The sequence below is a fragment of the Drosophila guanche genome, unplaced genomic scaffold (assembly GCF_900245975.1).
Source record: "Drosophila guanche unplaced genomic scaffold, DGUA_6, whole genome shotgun sequence".
Classification (NCBI taxonomy): domain Eukaryota; kingdom Metazoa; phylum Arthropoda; class Insecta; order Diptera; family Drosophilidae; genus Drosophila; species Drosophila guanche.
In genome coordinates, this window is record NW_022995752.1 from 742,890 (window position 1) to 761,850 (window position 18,961).

Here is an 18,961-nt window from a genome sequence, read left to right on the forward strand (position 1 = left end):
CTGGGGGGTGGGGGTGGGGGGGGGTGGGGTGTGGGGGTGGTGGTGTGTGGGGGGCCGGGCGCTCGGGGGGGAGGGGTGGGCCGGCGAACTGTTGGGGGGGGGGGGGGGGGGGGGGGGGGGGGAATGCCGTTGGCTTTGGCATACAAAGTAGTGTGGCAGCCGGCCTTGAATTGTTATAACTTTACAGTAAGAGTACGAGCATGTGTGTGCGTGGGGGGGACACACACAGAACTCGCAAATAAAACTTCATTGTCGCATTTTTTTCCCCTTCTGTTATTCTTCTACTTTCTTCATTCACTGCTTTTGTATTTATTTTCCTTTGCTATTATAAATTGTAAAGACTCAGCAAGTCCGAAAGTGCCAGCCAAGGTGAATTATGTACAAGGTGACGTCTTCACCACGGGGAGTCACCGCTAGCGCTTGCCTCTCTGTGCGTGGTGAATAAGCTAGCGGACAACGTCACCTTGTTCGTTATTTCACCATGGTGCGTGCCTTCTGTGTATCTTCTTCGGGTGTGTGTGTGTGTGTTTTGTCCGTGCTTTTCCAATTGTCTGCAAGCTCAAGCCATTTCTTTTCCCCGACTTACTTTTTTCATTGTTATTCGAATTTATGATCATTGCTCCGTAAATTATTGTGTGTTTGGATTGGAAAGTAAGGGCCGTAAATTTTCTCTGAAGTTTGGAGTTCATTTTGCAAGAAATGTGCGAGAAGACGTATGTACATACTTACATACATGTATGTACAGATGTAATAATGTGAGTTTTATTAATTTAAATATAAATTAATTGCAACACGCATTTTTTTTGTTACTCTGCACAAAAGCAAGAACGACCGTTGGCCACTTCAGTTTCAGTGCGTGCCGCTGATTTATGCAGCCCATACAGCAGCTCGTACCCGTGTAAGTTGACGGAACAAATGGAAAGAGGCGTAGAAGCGGCACTTGCACACATGCTCGACCAGCGCAGTGGCCACCATGATTAAGCGATTTCGGCGCCATTGTTTTAGTCGGTTAAAGTTCGGTTCGGAGCTTCGGAGCTTCGGAGCTTCCTTTCTCCTCTCTCCTCTTCCCCCCATTAGCCCATTTACCCCAGTATCCATAATTTGCTTTTTGCATCATTTTGTCATGCTTGTGGCCTACGCCTTCCAGCCGCGCCTTTGTCTTTCTGTCAGCATTGATAAATGTCAGCCAAGCGGCGATGCTGGGGCGAGTTTGTTTGCTTGTTTGTTTGTGTAGCTCTTGCTCTGCCTTTTGCTCTGCCTTTTGCTATGTGCCAGTTCTTGTCTGAGCTTCCCTTTGGTGCCTTTTGCTGTCTCTCTGGCAGTGTGCGTGTTCGCTTTATAATTTTACGCAACATCCGCTTGCAGTTGGGAAACAGGCTTTATGGTTTGGATTCACAACTTGCACTTGAAAATTGGGTCGAAATTTATGCACTCGTTGCGGTTACGCCACACAAAGTAGGAAAACAGCTGAGAACTGAGAGCGCTCTCTCTCTCTCTCTCTCTCTCTGCTCAAACTCCTGCAGGCGGATAGATTTATGGGGAAAAGTTTTTGGGCAATGCACTTCAGATTAATCAGCAAATTGTATTCCAGTCTAATTTATGGCGAGGCTCTCTTAAGAGTTCAACCCACAAAAAATTCCATGACCAAAACTTCTGCCATTCTCGCTTGCATTTTTCCCTAAACCAATCCGTAATGTCCTGCAGTTTCTGGTAGGTTTTCGTATTATTGCAACACTTGAATTATAGTTATGAACTTGGCTGTAATAAATAGAGAACTTTATCGTTCCTTCGACACGACTTTAACTTGAAAAGAAAGCTTTGAACTGGGAATTAAATGATTTGATCAGGATTAGAATTTATCCCCCCGAAATTATCAACTGCGCAGTTCTTTTTTACGTTAAGAGCTCGCTAATGGGACACATTTTTACAAGGTTCCGGGAAATCTTTTCCATCAAAGTGTTTTCATTTTCTTGTATGCCGAAAGAGTCTTTTGTTGGCCTCAGGTATCGGCTTACCAATTAAGCATACTTCAGAGCTAGATTACGTTTTGCATTCGGGCGTAACACACACACATTAATTAGCTACTCACGCAATTGACAACGGGCGGCAGGAGGGAGGCCGAAATGGCGACACCAATCAGCGGGCCCGCCGAGCCTTGCAGCAAGGCCACAGCCACGCCAGTGCCAGATGTTAACGCCCATAGAACGCCCATCCACAAGGCGCGCACATTGCCCCTGTGTATTGGAAAAGAGGGAAATTATTATTGAAAAAGTCAACTGCAAACTGGCAAATGGAAAAGTCACAAAACGAATTATGAAAATTAATTAAGAGTACAACAGAAGGCAAATGACAAATGTCCACCCTCCCCACTAAATGTTTCCATTGTCGGATGCGGCGCTGGGGCGGGGTGTGGCGCAAACTGGTAACTGTAAATTAAGTCACATTAAGACGAATGTTTGGCCAACAACCGACGATTGTCGCTGACACTGCTGCTTATCCGACTCGCGCCGCTCTCCTGGCATGGGTCATGGCTCTCTCTCTCTCTCTCTCTCTCTCTCTCTCTCTGTTGCCAGGTGGCGCTGACTTTTTTGCTCATTCCACGAAGATTTTCTGACACTCGCGCAAGTTTGTCAAGTGTCAGCGGCTTTGTTATCACTTCCGACAAGCAACCTGGGCGCCCGGGGCTCGTCGAGTCAGAAGTCACAGTTATTTAATGGCGAAAAATGTTGCAAAACTTTTCATTGCGACGTTTTCTAACACTCTTTCTGGGGGGCATAGCCTTGATGCAAAAAGAAAGGAAGTTACACTTGTCCTTCTTGTATAACCAGTTCAAATGTTTTGTCTCTGATATGTACTGATAGTTACGCGTATAATACTCCAACCGAAAAGGGTATCCTAAGTTATGCTCCGCCTTGCTTGGCTTTGATTCATTCGCCTCATTTGAACTCCTGCCTGGCCCATGTATATGAAAATTGTGCATATTTTTTATAGCTCGGAGCAACTTTTCTTGATTAATGGCGCTTTAACTTTTTCGCTTTGTTGCGCCCTCCTAGGTGTGAGTTTAATTTATGAATGTTAGAGTTGAAACTTTTTATTCCAAAAATCACTTTATTACACGGCGGCAATTTACGCTCAATTATGGTCCAAAAACATTTGGTTAGGCCTACAAATTGCTAATGGCTGAAACTCGTAATGCAAATGAGTGCGAATTAGGGCTTGAATTGCCTCAACTTTGCTCGAGTCGCGTGTTGAAACATTTTAGAAATAGCGCTGCTAAAATTTAGCCAACTTTCTCGTCTCTCTGTTCGTGTCATTAAATGGTGAATAAAACTAAAAAGTACTAAAACATAAGCTGCTGTTAGTTCTGTTTCAAGTTAACCACAGAAATGCAGAAGCAAAACATTTGTTCAATATCTTACACTGCACTAAACCTGCTTTTGACCCTTTGGCCAAAATTATTCTGCAAAATATTTACTCCAACTCGAACTTTCTGTTAACGTCAGCCACTTAATAAAAGGGAATACTTTGCGCTCCTAACTCATGCATTTTTGTGTGTACTTTATCAATGAGTAGCTGACCAATCCCATCGTCTGTGCCACGTGCCACAATTACTGAGTTGAGTGCACGCCAACAATGGATCGGCCAAGGAATGACCAGAGGAAAATTCACGCTGATGGCATGCTCCGGATAGGCACACGCAAGAATCTGCAAGAATTCACTGGGAGTGTGTGGTGCTATTATTATGATGGAGATGTGGATAGTCATGGGACCCAAGCCCAAGCCCAAGCCCACACACTTAATTATACAGATATCTGTGTATCTGCTGGGCACATTTAGATGTCAGAGACCCGACGCAGCGTCTCTCGCATTGTGTATTATTGTTTTAACAATTTATTTTGTGCAATTAACACAATTGCCGACACACATTCACTCATTTCACGCAACTTCCGGCAAATTCTGTGGCTGAGCTTAATTTATTGCCGTTGCTGCCGTTTCCATTACGGGGCGTGTGCGTCCCGTCCCCTAAGCCTGTTGTTGGAACAGATTTACACAGACGGCGCGCGTGGCAGCCTAAAGATTCCTTCGACAAAAAACGATGCCATAATAAATGTGTGCTCATACACTAGACACTCGCAGAGAGTAAAGTGGGGAAAGGAAATCCCTTTTAACGAGCAACGCGGGCCCATGGATTATTTGACTTATTTCCAAGTAATTTGTTAGATTCTCACCCATGGATTCAGCCATGAATTAAAGTAGTAGCAGAAATCTGTGCCTCATGCGCCACTGGATAATTAACATACTTAATGGATTTTGAATACTTTTCTGCAAACTCCGAAGTCACTTTGCAACTGTTGGAACTGTGGGGACTTGAATGACTCGTGATAATTAGTCTTAATTAATATTCCTAATGGTTTTTCCCTACACTGCAGCTAGAAAGATACTCTTCACATCAGACTTTTATGAGAAAATATTCCTTTGAGCGGCATATTTGCGAGTTCAAAGATATGAGCACAAATATCTGCAAATCATGAATATCTCTTAATTAAATTCGACATCAAAACGAAATTGGAATTTGAATTGAAGCATTGTGCGCCGCAAGTGCAGAAAATGTCATTCTGATTTGATTATGCCGAGTCCATCGGTGACCAAATACCCGGAATTAATTTATTGCTCATGGCTGGAATTGTTGCCGCCGAACGTGAGGTATTTTCGACAATCTAACGTAATTGTTCGGCTTGATTGGGCATGATTTGGGGCTTGCTTACCTGCCACGCATTTCCTCCGTGGGCCAGTCCGAATTCTGGCCCCAGGGCATTTCGGTGGTGCCCAGAATCAGACCGAAAATGAAGCCAAAAAGCAGCGAGATGAACATGCCCAGCACAAGGCTGAGAAAGCCAACGCGCTGAAACGACAGAGGGGAGAGCACAGAGGGGTGAGTTACACTAACTTAAACGCCAAAAGATGCCAGAGGGAGAGGGGGAGCGACACTTTAAGCGATAATATTGCATAGTTTGAAGCGCCAAGAAGCGGCGACTAGATTCGTGACATGTTAACCCAAATTTTCAGGCACACAACTACAGCTGCAAAACTGTTCTTGGCAGCTGCACACACAAAAGAAAAATGCCCTAATGTCAGCCACATGATGTCGTCTTAGTATGCCAAAGCAACTACCAGGCCCTGCACTCCGTCCCCTCTCATTCGCTAGTCAAACACAACTGTGACGCATATAAAGTAACTGCTCCGGAGCAGAGGCTTCCGCCACCGAGGAACTAACAAGATGGAAAAATGTTCAACACAAGGGGGCAGTGGCCTCACAACAAACCTTCCAGCTAATGCACTTTAAACTGTTGCCACAACAATTTAACAAACTCCAAATTAAAGTTGGGTGTGAAAACTTTGACTAGTTTCCGCTGTACTTGCAGGTAGACAGAATGCACTCTAAGCTGCGTTTTCAGCATTAAACGACATGCAAATGCTTACAAACATTTCAATTTAATATCATTGGACCATGAAAATATGATCAGGTCCGTTCAAGTTTTGTCTGCTACAATTATTTTTAATAGCTGCCATCAATTTGGGCACTTTTTCATGGCCTGAAATGGTCAGTTTTGTGTGAAATATTTGTAATAGTCAGTGTCCATTTCATATTTAGTCATGGTTGTACATGGGGATAGCATACTTTTTTGGGCAAAAATGGGCCAAAAGTATAGCATACTTTTGCGGCGCTTCAAGTTTCGCGCTTTAAGCACCAACTGAGTTATGTCAAAGATTATGATGCCGCAACTTGAGCTACTTCATGAAAGGAAGGCGGCCAAAAGGATGCATACAGACAGACAGTCAGACATGTGTGTGTGTGTGTGTGTGTATTCATTTCAATTAAATTTTAATTGAAGTACGCAGATGTCAACACCCGCAAGACACACCTGGCTATGGCTATGGCTGTACATGTTTTGGCTGAGTGTTCTGGCAAAAATTGTGTCAGCAGACAGCTAGTGGGTGCTCTGGGGGCAGGCACAGTCCAAGGTAGGTCCATGCCAGCTCATTCACCTCTTCATTAGAAGTGGAAGCCGACGAATATATGCTCGTATTTAGCACATTATTTGTTCTATTTGGATTTTTATTTAAACTGTCCATTATTTCACTGCTTTTATGTGGCCTGTGGCCTGTGGCCTGTGGCCTTAAGCCTCGTCTTTGAATTTTCATGAAGCAAAAGCGTCGCCAAGTTCTGTTCGTGACCATTCGGACACTTTTAAGAACAGCCGAGGTTCTCCCTTAGATTTCATTTACAGTGACTTGGAGGTTGCCCTTAGATTGTAAGAAGCTTTGCTTAGCTTATACAAAAGAAAGCAAACAGAGTTATTATTTGTCTGCAGCTCGAGGCTAATTCTCGACAAGAAGAGAAAATATTATTTTGCAAGTTGCTTTCACCTTGCCACATCCACACATGTCGAAAGCATCGAGAATCCACTTTATTGCACTTGTTATAGCTCCATCAAAGTATCGCAAAACATCGACCTTGTCCATAAACAAATCTACAAATATTTCCATTTGCCGCAAGAGCGCAAATCGAACCCAAATACTTGTACGTAGAGCACACAGTGGCATTTCTGTTGGTTGTGTGTGAATTTTGACAGCTGGCACCGAGGAAGGATTGCAAATTGGAGCGACGACTTTCATGGCAATTTGCTGGTTTTTATTATTATTCAAATGTCATTTGCTCGTAGCGCACATGGAGCCAGTCATAGAGAAGTCACGAAAAAGTGTTGACACTTTGAAAGCGGTTTTAAATGGGCTGTTAGACACCTCTACACTATTTTTCGCTCAGGTGTTGTCATGTGCTGCCATGTATTTCGGAAACTATGTGCAGAAAACCCGCACAACCGCATGTGAATGGTGCACTTACCATTAGCTCCTTGTCGGAGATAATTGCACCGAATGTTATCGACATTACGGGACCCATAAGCGGCGAGACCAGCATGGCCGCCACAATATTCGGTGCATTATTCTCCACCAGTCCGAGGGCGGCCAAGGAGCTGAAAGCAAACAACAAAGGAGAAATTAGATGTTGGTTCTTGCAAACTTTTCGTGAACTTACTCGGCGGTAACAATTAGCAGGAGATAGTCGAAGGACAGGGATCCGCCGGCCCGTACTCCGTCCACCACCTGTTTGACGGTTAATTTCGATTTAATTGATTCCACAAAAGTGTTCCACTTCGAGACATCCTCAGCCGCGGCAGCGTCGCTGAAGAAACCATAAAAGCCAAATAAATAAGCGCTGCCATAAAATAAACTGGCGTAAAGGCTGGATAAAAAGTGCCATCAAAATGTGCTCCAGCTGTGTAATTGGTGCAATGCCTTTTTATTGGGTTCAAACAGAAGTTCTGTGCCTTGATTTAAACAGGCTTTTGTATCTTTAGCAAGTTCATTACTGCTTTGTCTTGGTCTAATGATTGACCAAAGCATCATCCTCAAGCCAAGCACACGCTAACCTCAATTACGAGCTCATTGTGTATGCACACAGGTGCGCCAAGCGTCTGTGACAATTACTGGGCCAAGACGTCATCGTGTGTATATTTAGTGTCGGCTTTGCCATTGCGAGCACATAAATTGTGCGCCCGAGCTGGATGCATTTAACCCGTGTCGAGGACCAATGTCATAATCCTATCAAACTCAAACCAGCTTGCCACATGTAAATGTCCAAATTCTGTGACAATACTTATTCCAAGCAGCTCGCAAGTCTGCCCCAGAGCAGCCATAAACTTGGGCACGCGCCAAGCAGGGGGGGTCTTTCGGCGTAAAGATAAAAGAAACCAAAAAGGATGGCGCTGAAAGTGAGGCTGCGACTGCGACTGCGAGTGAAAGTTAATGAAATGACTGACGCCTTTGACACGTTGGAGAACGAACACCTGAAATTAGTTTTTAACAAAGCACCAGCCTGTGGGTGCCTGACAAAAGACATTTTACTGCACACTACTCGTTCACATTCTGACAAACGACTACCCGCAATGACAGTGAAATACTGCGCTCTGTGTGGGTGCACTTACCTGTAGTCGTCTCGCATGTTGGACGCATCTGTGAGGGCATCATAGCTAACGCTGCACGGCAGTACGCTGCATGGGAGAACGATATCAATTGAAATATGTAACCAGAAAGTCAGCGCATATCAATATTCGCCAGACAGGGCGCATTCACCACAGAGCAATCTGCGCTTTGTGGTTGCTGCGTGGTGAATACAGCGAACAACGTCACCTTGTATGTAAATTCACCATGGTGCATTAACCAAGACATCAACCTAGCGCCGTGGGCTCCCTCTTAATCTCCTTGAATTGTAACACATGTAAATGTGTTTGTTTAGAAGACACACAAAATACACATGTTTTATGCGTGAATAATTCAGTAGACAGCGCCTTCCTATGGTGGTAAGACATTTTGTGTCTTCAATTTTAATTGAATTTGTGCGCATATTAATCGGATAAGACTTCGCCTTGTCTGACTACTCCGCCCGAAGGCATGAAACCATCTGCACTTTGTCTCTTCCCTGGGAGCTGGTCACACCTTCGACTGCACTTTGGCCCCGCTTCTGCTTAATGCTATTAAATGATTATCACACCTACTTATCTTCTCTTCTCTTCCCCTGCTTTTGTCTTTGTATGTCCTTTCCTTGGCCTTAATTTACTTAAAGCGCTACTTAGTGCAGTTCATTGTTCGCTTAACTTCGAGGTCTGTTGTGTTTTTGTTTATTTAATTACTCAGGACGCAGATGTACGCCATTGAGGAGTAGCAAATTAGCCCAGAAATTTAACATAATTTCTATATAATATTTCACTACACCTCAAGGGCACTTGCAACTGATCGCCTGCTAAACCGTAGATGCATTTTATTGCATTTTTATTAAAACCAAGAGACTGGCGAAGGGGCTGCCAGCTGTTGCACGGCAAACTGTGGAGCGACCGACGTGACTTGGCTTTCCCGGCACGTTTAGCGTCGCCCTTGCCTTGGCATGTCTCAACTCACCTGACACTGGAATTCAATTTAGTGCCAATGCCCAGTTCCGTGAGACAGTGGAGAGTAGTCTCGCAGGCGTCGCCGGCTTGCAGTGGAAAAACGACGTGATGGAAATAACCTTTTTTGCTTGTTGTCCAAGTAACGTGCTCAATTTCAAGCTTGACAAGTAACTCCTCAAGTACCTGCAAAGGAAAGACAGGCAACAGCTTAGCGCTGAATATTCCTTTGACTTACAACTTTTGCATTTAATTGGATCGCTGGGGACACGTCGGACTGGACGGAATAGAATTTGATTTAAAGGTTTGGCGACTGTTGATTTATCTCAGCCTTGAACCTCTTTTCCCCACGTGGTGCATTCATCAATCTTCAGCTGGGCTGGCACCTAAGCCACCTCATTCATCAGCATAATCTACCACATGATAGCATCTGGGTAACGATTTACGTTTCGCAAAAGTATGCAATGCGCTCGAGTCACGTTCTATCTCGTTAAGTGCATTCCACAAAGCATTCACAGTCGCAGTCGCAGTCGCAGTCGCAGTTGAAATCAAACTCTTGTCGCAGAACGCACACGAAAACCGACTTTAAGTGCTTCTGGGGAAACACAAAGCTTCTGGCGCACTTGACCATACATTCTGGTCGATAGCAAGAGTAAGGGCGAGGGCACTTGTAACTGCCCGGAGAACGACTTACCTTTTCAAGCGGCACCACTAAATTACGTTTGTCCAGCGACGCACTTGTCGCAGTTGTGTCAGATCCGGGAGCTCCTGCAGTGCGCTTAGGCCCCTCTGTTTCTGGTCGACTTGCGACACCGACACGTCCAGTCCCTGGACCAACACCACCACCTCCACCACCTCCAACACGCCCACCGACCACACCGCGTCGATACTTGGGCACATTCTTGTCACGTAATTCAACTTCGAGTCGTAGTATTGTGTTGTTATTCTCCGGAAGATTGATGTTCAGATTATTGTTGCCACCGCCACCGCCACCGCCAGCTGCACCTCCAGCCACACCAGTGCCCGCCGAGGGTTGAAGTCCATGATGATGGCCACCAACAATCCCGACTGAAGCATCGCTTTTAGCTACATTGGAAGTGCCTGGAATTGGTTAATGAAAAGGTGACGCAGACATGTACATAAATTTAAGCTGATTCACTGCTAAGGTGGATTATCTTATCCATAGAAGATGCTAAATCCTGGACTTTTTTTTGTGTGTATCACATTTCGGTTAATTTATTGCCATTTAAGTATTTATATTGCAAATAGCGTAAACGCTTCTGATATTTGAACAGCCAGTTAAGCGTTTAATAAACATTTGTTTATGCTCTTTTGACCGCTAAGCTCAGTTTTTCCGCAAATTACGCTAATTAAATGCCACGTTGCCAACAGCAAATATTCATTGTTTTCATGCAATTATTATGCGTGTATTTTTACCAATTAAAGTCTGCCACCGCACTAAGCTCCACTTGAGCCACATTCATACATACATACGCAGGTACATCTGTAGATGCAAGTGGCAAGCGAAAAATCAAATCAAAGTCTAAATAAAAACCACACAAAGGATCACAATTTATTATGCCAACAAGAAGGAGGAGGAGCAGACAGACGTCGAAATGTACTATAAATCCCACCACATTGACAAATGCCGAAATAAAGCTTAAATGAGCTTAGGCCAGAAGCCAGGAACCCCAAGACTCGCCGCAAGCGTTGCTGGGCGGAGTGGAGCGTCTGCGTCTGTCAGTCACACAATTTGTTTCACATAGTTACACATACTCCAGTGGGCAAAGTTCCCAAAGTCAGCAAATTTGCCACCCGTGGCTCGGCCAATACCTGACCATAACCTCGGTCCTTGGTTCTGCTTTGACTATTTGATTCTGTTTCGGTTTCGGTGGCTGGCATTGAATGGTCCCAAAGTATCGGAAATCTCGGATATCTATCGTAATCTATTTCTGACACCACTCATTCACTGATTCCACTCAAATGCATGCATACCATTTTCGGTCCCTTTTCTACTTTCGTTATTTGACACACTTTAAGACGTCGCCAAGGACATCTTAACTTTTCCTACTTGTACTTTGGCGGGCCAAATAACAAAGTGTTATTTGTTTACATTGTTATGCCCTGGACTTGAGGCACTCATTGTTGCCAGCTCCCAGTGAAACTTTTTTCCCGCCCTCATTGCCTCCAAACCCCGCCACTCATCAGCTTATCTTCATTGTCATTATCAGCAAGCCTGCTGCTGCCTTAGCGACAAACTAAATTAATGATGATTTTCTTTGATGGCCTCGCCTTCGGCTTGTTTTTTGTAAGTATTTAAAATAAATATTTGATTAATGCTCTTGGCAAAAAATTGACTTCTACATGCTTGTTCGCTCTGTTCGCTCTGTTCGCCATTCTCAGCGTCAGATTTCACAAGACGCTAAGTCTCATATTTCCATGTGGCCATTTATTTCATAAATTACATTGTTTATGAGTTTTTATTACATACATTTCTGATCGCTTTTGATTATGATAAATGGTTGGCTAAAATTGACAGTTGGAGTTTTTATAAATGAATACAACTTTTGTAGCAGTAGGTTCACCCTACAATGTACATACTTAGATATGTACATATGTGTGTACATAGGAGTTGCTGTAAATGTACGTATACAGAACTGTAAGTCATTGCGAATTAACAGCAATAAAGAAGAACAGAAACTATGCAGTAACTTAACAGTTGTTGCCTTCATTCGCATTGTTGCTGAGAGCGAGCTTTGACTTCGAGAGAGAGAGAGAGTGTCGCCTCAGCAGAGTGTGTCGCGGTGGTTGCTTTTTGAGAGAGAGAGAGGAGGATCAAAAGGGAATTGCAAAGAGAGAGAGAGTGCAATTGGATGATGCAGTACAGTGTGAAGTACTGCGTAAGCAAAGAGTGGCTGGCACAAGGAAAATAAATCAGTTTGTTTGCTTCCAGTTTAGATGCGCTCCAGAAACAAAAAATGCAAGAACAAGAAGAGCTCCATATGTACATAAATATGTATATGTATGTTTGTCACCAAAACGATTAAATAAGATACACACAGCACAGGCCGATTCTCGCGTTTAATGCTCGTCCCAAACTGCTCTATTCCACAATTATCCATTCAATTTCTTCAGTGCCAATTAAATTTTAATATTACACTTTCTGGCGGCAGAATGTTCTTCCTATTCTTGACATTGCCTCGTAAAATCAGCTTCCTAGAAGCCTCTTCTAAGACTCTGTTCAAGATAGCACACAGAAAAAGCGTTGAAAAAAAGCTACGTATGTACATCCCAGTGTTTATGTCCGTGTGTGTGTGTGTGTGGGTGTCTGATGGGAGTTCATACAACATTCATGGAATGCTTTCAGGCCCTGAAACACTTTTACGATATCATAAAATAATTAATAACGCCACTAAACAACGTAATTACGCGCTAAGCCCAATGCATACAGGTAGGGTAGCTACGGTAGGTGGTGTGTGTGGGAGTGTGGGTGTGTGGATGTGGATGTGGTAACGGAACAGTACGAGCGCATGAGTGAGAGGCCGCTCGGCAGATTATGTGGTTGCCGGCGCCGCCTAGATGAATGTTACATGTTCGTGTAAACAAAATTGCAACTTTGTATTTAATTAGGCACAAGCGCTTACTTAATTTGGTTGTTCATACCACGGACTTACCGTAAATCAGCTCACGTTCAAAATTTGCCGTCGGCACAACGATTAGAAAGACAACGCCCGGCATCCTGCTGTCAACGCCTTCTATCCACTGCTGTGTGCCTGCGAATGGATAAGCCAAACTGGCCCGCGTTTAGTTGGCAAAATGTGTGTTCGAAGCAGACCAAATCTACATAGCCGCCAGATACTGAGACTTTCATTTAAATTTCCTCGCCAAAAAGTTGCCAGGTCCCCTGACAGTGTGCACTGCCTTTTAGCTACTCCTGAATGCATTCAAAACAGATAACTCTGTTTTGCATAAGCCGTAGAAATACACTCCCAGCAACAAAAGCACCCCATTAACCCTGACGACTCCGAGTAGTAGTAGATTCAGTCAGTGCATTAGCATCTCTGTCTAGTTAAATGTTCACCTTTTAAGACTAAACTTTTTAGCGTTGAAGCCACTTGCCGACAAGCTAGTCGTAAATGAGAACTTAAGGTCCGTTTATCAGTAGTTTACCGTCAGTTCTGCTTGCATTTTATGTACTCAAATTTCTTGATTAAAAATACCATGACTCTACGGGGTCCGTAGCCACGCAAACTTTTTTTACCCAACATTAAATTCCTTTCATCAATCAAATATAAAACTGCCTCTGCAAAGTATTTGCCCAAAAGTCGATTTTCGAATGTACTGAACTGGCGAAAATAAGAAACAAGTCTTCCGTCTACTTGAAATTAAAATGCCATTAGCACAGAGTTGAGATAAAAACGAAACAAATACGATTAAATACATGTAGGAGCAGAGCAGGCGGGATAGCAGGATATCGCTGCCGCCTGAGTGCTGATGTTGCGCCTGGCTCCTGGATCTGCTGGAGTTCCGCTGAGTTCATGTATCGAACGTACATGTGTACACAAGTGTAAGCGAATAAGCCTCAGACTTAATGCAGCTTTAATTTGTACTCTGCGATGAAACTGCTTCGATACTTAAGGCCTGCAGCCAGCTTAAGGTGAAGGTCTCACTGTGCGTGGCGAATAAGGAACTGGCCGCCCCCTAGCGGACAACGTAACCTTGCAAGTGAATTCACCTTGAAGGTGTAGTCAAAAAAGCAGACACTAAGAAAACAAAGTTTTGAATGTTGAATGCTGTACATTGAGTGTAGAATTTCAATGCGTAGTCTCAAGCACCTTATTTCTCCACACTTTTACTTAACAACTTTTCACAGGAGCTTCACAGCAAACAAACGGCCTGCCCGTACTCATCTTTATTCTGTTCCGTTCTGCAGAAGACCAACAAACCCATTCACCCGTTCCCCACAAGCCTCTTAAGAACTTCCAAGCCAAACAACCGAAGCCACTTTGCAGCACGTTGCACTTTTTTTTTCTTCCCACTTGCCATCTTTCATTTTGCGGCATATTTATTAAAAAAGAAAGAAAGAAGCGCAAAGCAAAAAATGGGAACAGAGAGGGAGAAGAGGGAGAATAGTGGGAAGTGTGCACGAGAATGGAGGAGGCTGGAGCTGCAGGAAATTCTTTTATATTAACCGAAAATATTTATTTTCTTGCTTGCTGCCTTCGTTTTCTGTGCGCACTTTTCTGATTAATTCCGTAACTATATATTTACACAACTCGGGTGAAGTTTTCCTCTGCGACGACGAGCCGGGCCACTCGTGAAGAGTGCAGAACTGGAGACCCCCGGCTTTACTTTTCACTTCTGCTCTGCATTGTTGATCCCACTATTTTCGCGATCCCGCAACAATGGAGCTCACCCACTAATTTGTATGAGCAGACCCAGTAGAGTTCCTAATTAGGGCAAAGGAGAATTTCGGTGCGATATAGTCACAAAGTGCAGCCGCAAAAAAATCACCTTCAAAAGCCACTTGAAGCTCCAAGGTTTTGCAGGCACTCTCTGAAGGGCGCTGGAAGGGGAAATATAATTACTTCCAATAAGTTTTGGGGCCACAGCAGCCCACCCATAGTGTCCACTTCGCAGTAAATAAGTCCAGCAAAAGCCGAAAAGACTTTCGTTGTCAGCTTTTGATTTCGTGGCTTGCCCCCCCATTCTCTCCCATTTCTCCCCACACTATTGTGGCAGCGTAATGCCGTCGTAATTAAAAGCGCTAATTGCTTATGTCTGCCCCGGAAAATGGGTGCCACTAAGTGAGTGGGTAATGGAGAAACGAAACTAGATATTCCCTCGGAGGTAACTCCAGTCTGTACGTAATCTTTGAAGCTTGTAGTACTTCGATTATTCCAGCAGATTCTTTCAGTCCAGCAAGAGCTGGCCCAAGCACAATGCATAATCATTTAAACAAGGATAAGCCTCGCCCAAAGTCCTGCTCTAAGCACACACGGGTGCCACCAAGTTTCAGCAGAAAAGTGTCTGTCTTTTAGCCCGCAACTTAAAGTCCGATAAGGAAAAAAGCAAACCCAAAAAAAGGCGAAGCTCCTAAGCGCTCTCCTGTGTAAGATTCTGCTGGTTACTTGGCCGCAAACTTGGGACTTGGTGTGTCCCGATACCTGGCACACGGATGCGTGCTTAATGCCCAAAGGTGCTATTTGCTGGAATATTTTATCATTAATTCCAAATTATGAAAGAGTGCCAGAGTCGAAGGTTAGCGCGGGAAAGGGAGATGGGCCTTAAAGGATTTTCCTTTTCTAAGAACATATTTATGTTGTCTGCTTTACAGCTGGGTCGAGTGCTGCGCAACTTCAACATAACAAAAATCAGCGATCTCGAGCTGATTTCGAACTCCACCGAACGCTTGGACATGACTTTCCACTTCTTTGGCACCAAAGGCGACTCGCAGCGCATTCGGGAGGCAATCACACGAATGGTCGAACGTGGCAGAATCGGAAACTTTACTTTGGTGGCCAATTTTCATCACATCGATGAGAATCCACCGCTGAACATGCTGGTGAGTCGACCAACAAAATAATAAGTTCCAAAAGAGACATTTCATTTCATTTCTTATCAATCGAAAAATATTTTATCTCTGCACTCTGCACGCCGAGAACATCAATCAATTGGAAGAGCATTCCATGATTGATTTCTGCCGAGTGGAACACATTTATTAATACGCTTCGGTGCTGGACCTGGATGGCTATTAAAAGTGTAATAAATATACACTTCCATTTGCGATACAATAATTTATGAACTATTGCGGCACGTGTTGGAATATCGTTAATAAATGTTTCCACACTGTGGCATTTGACACTCGGCCCAGAACAACGAGAATAATTATTTATTAATTGCGGCCTGCATGAGCGCACAATTGGCCTCATCAAGAGGCCTGCAATTAAGTTGCATTAACACGAGGAACAAGCCGACAAACCTCAGGCGGTTCCAAGCAAGATTGGTAGCTCTGACAGGAGCAAGCCGAAGCCACACCTCAACCGCAGGCTGTCGAATGTCTAATTAGTGCCACATTGTCTGACTGCTGTCCATGCGTTCCTCCATTGCAGGACCTGAGCGTCAATCAACCGCAGGCAAGCGTGCGCGAGGACAGTGAGTTCGTCATATCCTGCACGGCCCAGGGCTCTTCCCGCATGCAGTTTCAGTGGTTCAAGGATGGAGCCGCGGTAAATGCCAGCAAGGCAACGAGGTAAGTAGATAGACAGATGCCAGCTGTTTGAGCCTATTGACCCCCGTTCAGTGCCTTAAATCTGGTTCAGTTGGCTCCTAGTTTTAATCAAAGGAGTATAAAAAGGAAATCGTCACACTCGGGAGCGCAGGGGTTGGGTTCGGCTAAGGGATGCTCAAAGGCTCGAGCTCAAGTGTTCCATTTGACTTTATGACTTTACACATCAATAAACATGACATCAAAAATAGCTGAACGAAATAAAAACGAAGCGGCCAAAAGGGATACATAAGTGAAGCCAAAGATAAAGATTTGTCAGAAGCCAAAAGTGTAGACTCTAGGACGAAGCCCAACCGCAGCCGAATGATTGATCAAAAATTCAACAGTGTGAGGCAGTTGGAGCACATGTGTAGCCAGCAGCCAGCAGCCACTGGTTTGGGTTTGGGTTGTTAGGGATTCTGGCTGTGCGTGGCTAAATTACATAAAAACCATATGGCCGTAACTAACGAGCGGCTGTTACTTGGACCACTTGGCAGGGGCTTAGCTTTAGGCCCAACCACGAAACAATATGACTTGAGCACAAGCTTTAGGTGTCACTGGAACTCAGCGGTAAATGGTGGCATAACACAATACAACAACATTTAAAGAGCTTCATAATACAACCAAAATGTGTCCTGTCTTTGTGCGCTCAACCTTAGACTCTCCAATAAGCAACCCATTTTGGTGGTATTACTTAAAGCTGTATTCATTTTGCTTCCGGTTAAAGCAGTCAGAGCCCGAACTTATGATTACTTTTCTGCATACCCAATACACACACACACACACACACACACACACACACACACACATTTAGGTGCACTTTTTTGGTGCTGGCTGGGCCCCTCCCCAAAAGACCAACTTGGACGCATTGATGTGTAAAAAATGACTGTTTTACAAGCCGCAAACACATGTTTGGGACTAGTGCGGGTATTAGTAAATATTTGAGCTAAAATGAAGCGAAGTGAAGTCATTCACTTGGACATTTACTAACTTTGCATTATACAAACGAATACACATTAGATGTCCGTCCCATGACCTAACTTTTGCGTACTAAAATAGCCGGAAGTAAGTCAATTTTGAATGCTTGATTTCACGTGCCTGAGTGTTACTCACTTCCGAATAGAACTCCCCAATTTGTATACAAATTGGGGACACTGCGGCAGTTGTTTTGTGTATCCGAAATTTGGGCAAACTTAAAGCTGAAAATGGAGGCGTTCAGCCGTTGACAGTCGCCCGATTTTGACCCAGTTAACAGCTGCTTAACGGTCGCACACCGAAGACCCAACCATAACCTACTTAATGAATGCAATTATTTTGCAATCACGTCGCTAACGCTCGCTCCCCGAGCCGCCTCCCAGGGCGCCGGCAACCGAAACTAACAAGAGCCTTTCAGGTCGGGCTTTGATTAACATTCCTTAGCGTTCCTATTCGTCGTCGGCAGGCCGCAAGACACATGTGGCAGGGCTCGGTCATTAATTGCCACCCTAATCCTGTCTCCTTTAGAATGTGGGTCTGAGCAGCCGAGTCCGAGGGCCGAATGTGCTGCTGATTAAGTGTTACAACGGTACTAATGCTATTATTAGTTCTAGCCCATGCCAACCAAGTCCACGTAACTATTCCTCCTCATTGAATAAGCTGCCTGATTGGTTTTGGCTGAACGGCCGAATAGAGGCTGCTCCGATTACGTCTTCACCACAGTGGTTCTATTCCTGACTAGCGCTCGGCTCTCTGTGCGTGGTGAATAAGTTATGGGATCGCCCCACAGCGGATAACGTCACCTTTTCGATAAGCCCTTAAATTTGTTTTCTTTTCTTACAATTCACTTCCCGTTGTTCCTATGGGGAACTTGCTCGCAGCTTTGCTGTCAGCAATAAACTGAACAATAACTGATTATCTCTGACATTTTAATATCACTTCCAGCATGCACACACATCATCCGCCTGGCAAACCATTGCTAATTCCATAAACGGGAGCTCGCGAATGTAACAACATTTGACGCACTTTGCACTGATGTGTTATGTGCAGGGATTGCCACAAGCAGTTGACCTTTTGAAGAGTGCATGAACCACGACTTGTACAAAGTTTACTTTAAGCTTTTTCGTTTCTCTTAGCGCCATGACATGGAAAGGGTTGAAGTTGCTCTCTGACTGCCTGTCAATGCAATTTAATCCGCTCCCCCTGCCCTGCCCAGCCCATCGGAATCTGATCCCAGACTGTGTCTTTGGTTGCAGCCAACAAAACTGCTTCGATGCTGTGTGTCACTTTTGGCTAGCTTCTGGAAATTTGTCAAACTTGCTTGAAAGCCAAAACAAAAATTCAATTTCAGCAGCCAAATTGCCAGACCCCCAGAAGCAGTCCCAGAACCAGCCCCAGCCCCAACCCCAGCCCCAGCTCCAGCTACAGCCAAGAGACATAAGTAAAATATATTTCGTATATTTTACAAATTGGCTCAACCCGGGGCAGCAGTAATACAGAATTTGAGCAACAAAAGAGGCAACTGTCTTGACAACGCGCAACGCAACGTGCAAGCGCATACAGGGTGCACCCACCAGCAGTGGACTGCTCCCGCCTTGGCATGTTTTTCATCACAATGGACACCCTGTCAAGTCCACACGAGTAACTGTAAAAGGGGGAGTCACGATTCTCATTAGTTTCATTTTGCACAGTGTGTTTTGCCGGATGTTTTCCGTTT

The 18,961-nt window shown here is 44.4% G+C and overlaps 2 protein-coding genes across 3 annotated transcripts in view; one reads left to right on the forward strand and one right to left on the reverse strand.

Moving 5' to 3' along the window:
- Nucleotides 1-18,133, reverse strand: part of LOC117587523 — a 23,758-nt gene extending 5,625 nt beyond the window's left edge. Inside the window, exons 1-9 of one of the 2 annotated variants that reach the window (XM_034278323.1) lie at nucleotides 18,086-18,133; nucleotides 12,677-12,775; nucleotides 9,697-10,103; nucleotides 9,016-9,188; nucleotides 8,046-8,111; nucleotides 7,097-7,243; nucleotides 6,905-7,034; nucleotides 4,767-4,903; nucleotides 2,090-2,234 (exon numbers count right to left, since the gene is read on the reverse strand). In XM_034278323.1, coding sequence (XP_034134214.1) covers nucleotides 2,090-2,234; nucleotides 4,767-4,903; nucleotides 6,905-7,034; nucleotides 7,097-7,243; nucleotides 8,046-8,111; nucleotides 9,016-9,188; nucleotides 9,697-10,103; nucleotides 12,677-12,740 — 1,269 coding nt within the window. In that variant the 5' untranslated portion in view covers nucleotides 12,741-12,775; nucleotides 18,086-18,133. Of the gene's footprint in view, nucleotides 1-2,089; nucleotides 2,235-4,766; nucleotides 4,904-6,904; nucleotides 7,035-7,096; nucleotides 7,244-8,045; nucleotides 8,112-9,015; nucleotides 9,189-9,696; nucleotides 10,104-12,676; nucleotides 12,793-18,085 lie in introns of those variants that run through there. The other variant, XM_034278324.1, reaches the window with a different exon arrangement.
- The window catches only part of LOC117587522, a 55,529-nt gene that overhangs the window by 12,499 nt on the left and 24,069 nt on the right, over nucleotides 1-18,961 (forward strand). Inside the window, exons 5-6 of the mRNA XM_034278322.1 lie at nucleotides 15,340-15,567; nucleotides 16,115-16,254. Of these exons, the coding sequence (XP_034134213.1) occupies nucleotides 15,340-15,567; nucleotides 16,115-16,254 (368 nt within the window). The remainder of the gene's footprint in view (nucleotides 1-15,339; nucleotides 15,568-16,114; nucleotides 16,255-18,961) is intronic.